The 10,000-nt window shown below is 44.6% G+C and overlaps 1 protein-coding gene across 1 annotated transcript in view; it reads right to left on the minus strand.

The window, feature by feature from the left end:
• LOC122262108 (protein O-linked-mannose beta-1,2-N-acetylglucosaminyltransferase 1) overlaps positions 1-10,000 on the minus strand; it is an 11,955-nt gene that overhangs the window by 1,068 nt on the left and 887 nt on the right. The window contains exons 3-11 of the mRNA XM_043030049.2: positions 6,710-6,786; positions 4,818-5,021; positions 3,534-3,747; positions 3,110-3,237; positions 2,748-2,818; positions 2,183-2,443; positions 1,784-1,979; positions 590-780; positions 1-76 (exon numbers count right to left, since the gene is read on the minus strand). The exon at positions 1-76 is cut by the window's left edge and continues 108 nt beyond it. Coding sequence (XP_042885983.2) covers positions 1-76; positions 590-780; positions 1,784-1,979; positions 2,183-2,443; positions 2,748-2,818; positions 3,110-3,237; positions 3,534-3,747; positions 4,818-5,021; positions 6,710-6,786 — 1,418 coding nt within the window. The remainder of the gene's footprint in view (positions 77-589; positions 781-1,783; positions 1,980-2,182; positions 2,444-2,747; positions 2,819-3,109; positions 3,238-3,533; positions 3,748-4,817; positions 5,022-6,709; positions 6,787-10,000) is intronic.

Consider the following 10,000-nt stretch of genomic DNA (forward strand, 5'->3'; position numbering starts at 1 on the left):
GTTCCTCGGCGGGGTCGGCTGGAGAGCTCTTTGCAGGTCAAAGGTCAAACGCTCGTCGTATCTGTCTCTGACGACCCTGGGTGGGAAAGGTCAGTGAGATTGTCCATGAATGGTTGTGTTGAGAATATTCGTGATGGTTTTGGCTATTTGGTTTGGGAGGAGAGTTTGCTGGTTGAATTGCTTGCTTTTGGACGTGGATGGATACATACATACATACATACATACATACATACATATATATATATATATATATATATATATATATATATATATATATATATATATATATGTGTGTGTGTGTGTGTGTGTGTGTGTGTGTGTGTGTGTGTGTGTGTGTATGTGTGTGCGCGTATGTGTATATAAATGTCTTTCCATGTCCATGTATGTATATATGTATGTATGCATGTTTGTTTGTATATGTATATACATATATGTATATGTACATACAAACATTCATTTGTACATGCCTACATACAATTGTATGTAGGCATGATTTTGAATTTCCTTTCATTTCACGATTGATCCAGACATCAGTAACCCTGAGTAGCCACTGCGACTACTATCACCCCTTTCCCAAGGCCTGACTCACTGGTGAATATCCTCAAGGTCCACCTCGGGGTCCTGGTTGAAGATCATGCGATTAAAGACGGACTCTTGCTCGAAGCCTGTGACGTGGACCCCAGCGGACCCCGCGTGGAAGGTGCGGGACACCTCCGGAAACACCACGTCGCGGCCCTGCCTCTGGTCCTCCCACGCCAGCCAGAAGTCCCAGTCGCCGACCTGCGGATGGGAAGAGCGACGGAATGAGGGGGATTGGAGGGGCGGGAGGGAAGGGGGAAAGGGGAAGGGGGAAAGGGGAAGGGGGAAAGGGGAAAGGGGAAAGGGGAAGGGGGAAGGGGGAAGGGGGAAGGGGGAAAGGGGAAAGGGGAAAGGGGAAAGGGGAAGGGGGAAAGGGGGAAGGGGTGGGAAGAGGGTAAACGAGTTGTAATTGATGGAATTGGAAAGGGAGAGAGGTAGAGGAAGGGGATGAATGGGGAGGGAAGCTAAGGAAGAATAAGTCAGGAAATTAAGAATAGGGGAAGACTGATAATAGGGAGAATAGGTGAACCGGGGAGGTGTGAATTAGAAAGAAGGCACTAATGAAAGTGGGAATGGGTAGATGGATGAAACAGGAAGGAGAGGAAGGGTAAGAAAAAAGGGAGGTGGATTGTGATAAGGAGAAATGGGAAAGGGGAAAATAAAACAAGGGGAAGAGAAGAAAGGAAGACGTGTGTTAAAGAAAAGAGAATGATGAAAATGGGGATAAAATGAAAAGAAGGGGAATGCGTAGGGCGTAGAGGAAGGAGGAGGAAGAGGAAAAAGTAAAGGAAGAAAAAGAAGAAGACGAAGATGATGATGAAAGGATATAATAGGAGAAGAGGAAGAGGAAAAAGGAGAAAAAATATGAACAATGATCATGATCATAATGTTCATCACCATTATTATTAATATCATTGCTGTTATCATTACCAAAAAATACTACACTACTGCCCAGTGTAGTAATAGTAGTGGTAGTGGCCATGGTCTAGATAAGAAACAGATAATATTTAGACCATGGTAGTGGTACAAGTGATATTCTTAGTACTGGTAGTAAAGTAACAGTATTAGTAGTATCAGCAGTAGTAAGAGCAGTAGTAAAAGAAGAAGTAGTTATGTCAGTAATCCAACAAACGTCGAAAGCAAAGCTGCAAAGCAGAGCGACCGAAGCGCCACCCAAGCAAGCAGGCAAGCAGGTCCGACTCACCCCCGGAGGAACCCACTTCCTGACGATCTCCTCCGCGTAGGCCCTGGTCACCATCCAGCCGTACATGGGGTAGGTCCGCGCCCTGAGGAGCTGTCGGGGGTCGCTCGCTGTGTCCCTGTAGCTGTTACTGCTGAAGGCGTTGACGCAATAGACTGTAGGATCTATGTCCAGAATTGGGGACACCTGGTGGAAGTATCTGGTGCGAGGAAGTGTTAGTGGCAGTTAATTTCACGTTCGATATGATTTTCATCGTTATCCTCAGCTTTATCAGCTTAGCTGTTTTCACCATTTTCCTCCTCTTCCTCCATTTTTTTTTTATCCGTATGGTTCTTATTGTTATTACTATAAACATTATTACTGTTATCATTATGATTATCATCACCATCACTATTGCCTCACCTCAATATATCCGGCGAGAGGAGCAAATCGTCCTCGAGCAGAATAGCTTTGTCCGCCCTCGGAAAACGAGCGAAAACGGCGTGCAGAGCGAAGCGGATGTTAGCGTTCGCCCGCTCGTTCCCAGCGCTTTCGGGGGCGTGGATGATTATCTCTGTCTGCAAGACTTCGGCCAACGCTAGGGTCTCCTCGTGGGCGCCGTCGACGACTATGAGCACCGGTGTCTGCCACGACCCCGCTACGGTGAACAGCTGTCTTATCAACCTGGGGGGAGGAGAGGGTATGGGGGATGGGTGGGGGTCACTTAGGCTCTGTTTTATCCCCATGTTTATACGTCTATACACAGCTATTGATCGATGTGTCTGCCTCTCTCTCGTTATAGATATATGCTAAAATAACTTAGCTATATACTAAAGTTCACAACAAATACGCCTACACACACACACACGAACAAATACACAAACATATACAAACAACCGCGCGCGTTTTGGATACATCAGATCCTAGAGAAGTGATAACAATTTCCCTCCGCACCGCCCAGGACAAGAGGAACCGTAGCCTCGGTTACCTGAAGAGGTGGTAAGGCTTGTTGGCAGTTGCCACCACCACCGGGATGGTTTCGCGGGTCGGAATGGCGCCCTGGGTCAGCGAAGCGAAAGGAGAAAAACGAACATTGATACAAAAGGGAGGACAATAAATAATCATTAGATAAGATAAATAAATAATCATTAAAAAAATAATCATTAAATACAATAAATAATCATTAGATTTGAATTAAAAAATGGTCAAGAGAGAAAGGAATTATATGATAGACGTAGACTTTTAATCTGCAATGAAGACAAAATCAACCAGTGACCCTCAGCAAACGTAAACACAACAAACAGTCGGCACGAAGAGATGCAAATCTAAGTAAAGGGACACTAGACTTACTTGGAGCTTCCTAACCTCCGGAAAGAAGGGGTCATCACACGAGCAGAGGTCACCATATCCATCATAGCGTTCGCAAAAGGTCATCTGACGTTTCAAATCAGGTCTTTTGTACCACTCGCACCGACGACCTGAAGTAGAGGTGTTATGATACGAGTGCGGAAGTGAAAAAGAAAGAAAAAAATATTAAGTAAATGATTAAGTAACTCACTGTGATTCAGAGTTGCCGAGCATAGACAAATATATATACATAAAATTAGATAGACTGATAGTCAACAGACAGACAGACAAAGCAATGTGTAGACAGACATATATATGGATAGATATGCCGGTATATAGGCAAACAGACTGACATACAGACAGATAGGCAGATAGAAAGAGAGACAGACAGACAGACAGACAGACACAACCAAGCCAATCAGCTCACGCGGGGGGGTCTTGGCCACGTGCACGTCAACGAGAAGTTCATGAGAAGGATACGCCAGGTCTTGCCTCACTGACGCCGCCTCTGCCACGGTCCCGACGCCCTTCACGCCCACCCACGCCCACGCCTCGCCGTGGACGAGTCGCGACGCCCACGAGGAGCCCAAGGAGCCGAGGGCGTCCACAGCAGCTTTTCCCAGGAACATGATCCATTCGGGCTGCGGGGGAGGGGAGGGGGTTAAGGGGGTGGGAAGGGGGAGATGGGGGGAGGGTGAAGGAGAGGGGAAAGGAGAGGGGGAAGGGGAAGGAGAGGTAAAGGGGGACTGATGAAGGAGAGGGGTAGGAAAAGATGGGGGTAGGAAGGGGAATAGAAGGAAGGGAGGATGGGGGAGGGAAGGGGGAGGGGAAGGAAAGGCGGAGGGGGGAGGGAAGGGGGAGGGAAGGCGGGGGTTATGATGAGGAGGGGAGGAAAGGAATAATGATGATGATGACTGTTAAGAGAATTATACAAAGGATGATTATGAGGAAGTTATAGAGGTGATAAGAAAAATGATGATAATGATATTAATGTTAAAAACCAATGATCAGAATGAAGCAGAAGGAAGAGGCGGTGGGGGGGGGAGGCACAAGGAAAATGATTGCGAATATTAATGATATTAACGATCATAATAACAGCGGTGATAATGATGATAAAAGCGACATGCGGGGATGAATTAGGAGAAAGAGAACAAAATCAAATTAAATGTGACTTCATTTGGCGATTAAAGAAGTTGGTGACAAACTAAATGATGAAAGAAATAGTAACAATCATCTTAGAAAGTGATTACAGTAGTAACATTCTTGCTATTATCATTAATGACTTATTTCACTGAATAACAATATCTTAATGGTGATTCGAGCATAAACAAGAACCTCAGTTAACACATAATAATTGGGATGAAAAGGATACAGAACAGTAACCCTAGATAATGATAAAATAGCAAATAACAGAAGGATGAAAACACGAGCTAAGAACAGAAGTACACGAAGAGAGACAGGGAGATCCCGCTCTCGATACCAATGATATTGATGATAAATAATGATATCGCTCCAGGAAATGAATAAACAAAAGATTACTTGAAGAGATAAACGACTAAATGAGCAAACAAATAGATAGAAAAATAGATAAATGAATAAATCATTGGGTAAATAGATAAAACAAACAAAATAGGTGGTGAGCCTATGAATAAAACGCGAGAACGCCGCCCATCACGGAGCGCCAGCCGTGATGGGCGGCGGAGCGACTCACGACGCCAGCGACGACGAGCGCCCGCCCAGCCCCCACCGCCGCCAGTCCCCTCGCGAGGCGCACGTGCTCCGAGGGCTGGCACGTGAAGTACTGCCGCGCCGACATGACGTGGCCAAGGCTCTCGTGCAGGACTATGACGTGCACGCCGGTCTGTTGGCCCGATTGGCTCTCGGCTGTGACTGCGTCGCCGTGTCTCTCGTAAAGCTGGAAGGAGATGAGACGGAGTTGAGGTGGAGTTGAGGTGGAGTTGAGGTGGAGTTGAGGTGGAGTTGAGGTGGAGTTGAGGTGGAGTTGAGATGGAGTTGAGATGGAGCAGAAACTGATGAAAAAGGACTGATGCAGGAGGAAGATATACGTATCTGTATCATCTATCATTTTCCCCATCTATTTAACCATATCTTTATCATCAATTATCTAAATATCTACCAATTTACAAACATTTATAGTTGATATTATTCTCCCATCTCTTTGTCCACATCAGGAGTTCATCATAATCATCAAATTTCCCATTCCTCGATCAGTAAAACATATTTCAAATTTGAATAAATTCACAATGTATTTTTATTGCGAGTGTGATTAGAAATTCTCATTCGTTTATTGTTTTCAATGTTTTTGATCAGCGTCGGTATATATATATATTTTTTTTTTTTTCTCACATGTATACTTTTTATATTTGAATTCCGAAATATTAGAATACTAATTGGCCTTTCGTGTTACAAAGGAAAATGATAAAGTATTTTTTTTCGGACTTTTTCTCATCTTTCATACATATATAATGTTTCATTTGCGACATTTCCGGTCCAGTGGATTTGCCATATATCGATGATTGTAACTGTTATGGTAACATCTTTTTTAGAATCATAGTCATGTTATTGTCACCTTCGCTATCGTTAATACTGTGTTCATGTTCATTACCGTCATAACTATTGTTATTATCATATTATGCATAGGAATAATACATGAATAACTATGGAAAAGAAAATTATTGTTTTCATTTTCTTTTCCATCGTTATTCATTTATTACTCCTATGCTTTTTATTATCATTATTATTGTCATTATCCTTATTATCATTATCGCTATCATTATTATCATAATTATCATCATTATTACCGTTATATTTATCATTATCATTATCATCAGTATCATTATCGGTATTATTATTATTATTATCATTATCAACATGATCATGATCATTATTATCATTATTGGTATTGCTATTGTTATTATCATTATCATCACTATTGTCATATATATAGCTGTGGCTATATATATTATCGTCAACATTATCATTATTATTATCATCATTATCATCATTGTTATTACTGCTACTATCATTTTTTATAGTTATTGTTATCATTGTTATTGTTATCATCATTGTTATTTTTTAAATAATTATCATCACCCTTATTACCGTTATTATAATTATCCTTACTGTCATTATCATTATCCTCATTATCATTATTAGCAGCAGCAGTATTAGTATTGCTATTGTTATTTCAGTTATGATGTATTCCTCGTTTTTGCTTTCACTCTTATATTTACCCTTCTTATCATTATCATCATTTCCTTCGTTACTTATCATTACCACATTCAATATTATTTTCCTTATCTTTTTAAGTATCACTATTAATACATTTACTGCTATTAGTATAACTAGTATTAACAATTATTACTAGTCTTTGCAACTTTTGCGTTCAGTAAAAGCAGAGAGGGAATCCAAGAAAGAAAAAATGTACGATAAAAAGAGCTACATTCATCAGAAAATAATACGAAGACACAGTAATTAATGTATTAGAAAAACACTAGGGCAGTGCTATAGTTTTCACAAGAGTATAAAAAATACGGTGGAATTAGAAAAAAGAAAAAACAAAAAGAAAACTGTCTTTCTTACCAGCTCCCCTTGTCGCCATAGCTGTATACAAGTGCTGTTGATTTTTAATGATAATTCCATGTACTCGGTTTTCAAAGCTGAGGGAAAAAGAGAAACAAATGAATAAGTTGAATGGAACTAATGGATTTTTTTTTTCTAGAAGTGCATGTGTGTATGTTTGTTTGTTTGTTTGTGTGTGTGTGTGTGTGTGTGTGTATGTGTGTGTGTGTGTGTGTGTGTGTATGTGTGTAAATGTGTGTTTGTGTGCATGTATCTGTGTGTGCGCATCCGTCTGTTTTTTTTTTGAGATTCTGACCAACTGTGAGGTTAAGAAGGGTGGATGCTTAAGCAGAAACCCCACATCTGTGCACGCTTATATTTGTAAGCAGCTTTGGAACTAAACGATTCCCAGTGTACTAATTGCCTTAATCTAGAGTCATCAACCAGTCTATAAGGTGATATATTTTCATATAGTGACTATAAAATTATATCCATATTATCTTCCACTAAAAAGAATTACTTACAATATTAAGAATGGATGTAACAATGCATGTCGTATAGATACAAAATGGATGATTAATCAAGCAAACGGAAATCGTTAGATATAACAAACAAATGAATGTATTATGAATGTAAGGTTCAGAAATGACTAATGACTATCAGTCACGCTCGCCCCCATATATTGACTATATTGACTATAAAATTAATCCATCTTATCCGTCGCACAAGAAAAAATTACTTTAACAATATTAAGAAAGATGTACAATACATGCCGTATATGAAACAACAAGTAAATTAATAGAAACAAAACGGAAATCGTTAAGTATAACAAACAAATGAATGTATTATGAATGTAAGGTTCAGAAATAACTAATGACTATAAGTCCCCTTCTCCTTCCACAAAAAATAATTACTTACAATATTAAGAATGGATGTAACAATACATGCCGTATAGATACAACATGGATGATTAATCGAACAAACGGAAATCGTTAAGTATAACAAACAAATGAATGTATTATGAATGTAAGGTTCAAAATAACTCAAACTATAAGTCCCCTTCTCTCTCTCCCCTTCCCCTCTCCCCTCTCCCTCTCTCCCCTTCCCCTCTTTCCTCTCTCTCTCTCTCTCTCTATATCCCATTCTCTCTTCTATATACCTTTCTAGCTCTCCCTCTCTCTCTTCTCATTCCCCTTCCCCTTCCCCTTCTCCTTCCCCTTCCCCTTCCCCTTCCCCTTCCCCTTCTCCTTCCCCTTCCCCTTCTCCTTCCCCTTCCCTTTCCCCTTCCCCTTCCCCTTCCCCTTCTCCTTCCCCTTCCCCTTCCCCTTCCCCTTCCCCTTCCCCTTCCCCTTCCCCTTCCCCTTCCCCTTCCCTTCCCCTTCCCCTTCCCCTTCCCCTTCCCCCTCCCCTTCCCCTTCCCCTTCCCCTTCTCCTTCCCCTTCCCCTTCCCCTTCCCCTTCCCCTTCTCCTTCCCCTTCCCCTTCCCCTTCCCCTTCCCCTTCCCCTTCTCCTTCCCCTCCCCCCTTTCCCCTTCTCCTCCCCCTCCCCCTTCCCCTTCTCCCTTCCCTTCCCCCTTCCCTTCCCCTCCTTCCTCTCCCCCTTCCCCTTCCCCTTCCCCTTCTCCTTCGCCTTCTCCTTCCCCTTCTCCTTCTCTTCTACTTCCCCTTCTCCTCCTTCCCCCTTCCCTCCTTCTCCCCCCTCTCCTTCTACTTCTCCTTCTCCTTCTCCTTTTCTTCATCATCCTTCCCCTTCTCATTCCCTTCCCCCTTCTCCTTTCCCTTCCCCTTTCCTTCCCTTCTCCTTCCCCTTCCCTTCCCCTTCCCCTTATCCTCTCCTCCCCTTCCCCTTCCCCCTTCTCCCTTCCCCTTCTCCTTCCCCATTCCCCTTCCCCTTCCCCCTTCCCCTTCTCCTTCCCCTTCTCCTTCCCTTCCCTTCCCCTTCTCCTTCCCCTTCTCCTCCCCTCCCCTCCCCCTTCCCCTCTTCTCCTTCCCATTCCCCTTCTCCTTCCCCTTCCCTTCTCCTTCCCCTTTCTCATTCCCTTCCCCTTCTCCTTCCCTTCCCCTTCGCCTTCCCCTTCCCCTTCTCCTTCCCCTTCCCCTTCTCTTTCCCCTTCCCCTTCCCCCTTCTCTTCCCTTCCCCCTCCCTCCTCCCTTTCTCCTTCCCCTTCACCCCCTTCCCCTTCCAATTCTCTCATTCCCCTTCTCCTTCCCCATTCCCTTCCCTTCTCATTCCCCTTCTCCCCTTTCCCTTCCCCTTCCCCTTCCCCTTCTCTTTCTCCTTCCCCGTCCCCTTCCCCTGCCCCTTTCATTCCCCCTCCCATTCTCCTTACCCCTTATCCTTCCCCTTCCCCTTCTCTCCTTTTCTCCTTCCCTTATCCTTCCCTCCCCTTCTCCTTCCACTTCTCTCCCCTCCCTATTCTCCTTCCCTTTCCCTTTCCTTCCCATTTCTCCTTCCCCCTTCTCCTTCCCATTCCTCCTTCTCTTCCCTTCCCTTCATCCTTCCCCTTATCCTTCCCCTTATCCTTCCCCTTCCCCTTCCCCTTCCCCTTCCCCTTTCCCTTCCCTTTTCCCTTCTCATCACCTTCCCCTTCTCTCCTTCCTCTTCCTCTTCCCCTTCTCATTCCCCTATCTCCTTCCCCTTCCCCTTTTCCACTTCCCCTTCTCCTTTTCCGTCTTCTTTCCCTTCTCCTTCCCCTTCCCCCCCTTCTCTTCCACTTTTCCCCTTCCCCTTCCCCTTCCCACCCTCTCCTTCCCCATTATCTTCCCCTTATCCCTTCCTCCTTCCCAATTCCCCTTCCCCTTCCCTTTTCCCCTTCCCCTTCTTCCCCTCCCCTCTCCTTCCCCTTCCCTCACCTTCCCCTTCTCTCCTTCCCCTTCCTCCTCTCCTTATCCTCCTCTCTCTCCTTTCCTCCTTCCTTCCCCTTTCCCCTTCACCTTCTACTTCCCCCTTCCCCTTTCCTTCCTTCTCCTTCCTCTTTCCCCTTCCCCTTCTCCTTCTCCTTTCCCCTCCTCCCCCTTCTCCCCTCCCCCTTCCCCTTTCTCCTTCCCCAAATCCCTTACCCTTCCCCTTCCTCCTTCCCCGATCCCCATTCCCCTATCCCCTTCACCCTTTCCCTTCCCCCTCTCCTTCCCATCATCCCCTTCCCCTTCCCCTTCCCCTTCCCCTTCCCCTCCCCCTTCCCCTTCTGTCCCTCCCCGTCCCCGTCCCCTTCCCCTTCCCCTTCCCCTTCCCATTCCCCTTGCCCTTCTGTCACTCCCCCTCCCTTGCCCTCCCCCTCCCCTTCCCTCCCCCCCCATCGTGGAACCCACACAA

The sequence above is a fragment of the Penaeus japonicus genome, unplaced genomic scaffold (assembly GCF_977035675.1).
Source record: "Penaeus japonicus unplaced genomic scaffold, GWHDUDI00000001_assembly GWHDUDI00000036, whole genome shotgun sequence".
Classification (NCBI taxonomy): domain Eukaryota; kingdom Metazoa; phylum Arthropoda; class Malacostraca; order Decapoda; family Penaeidae; genus Penaeus; species Penaeus japonicus.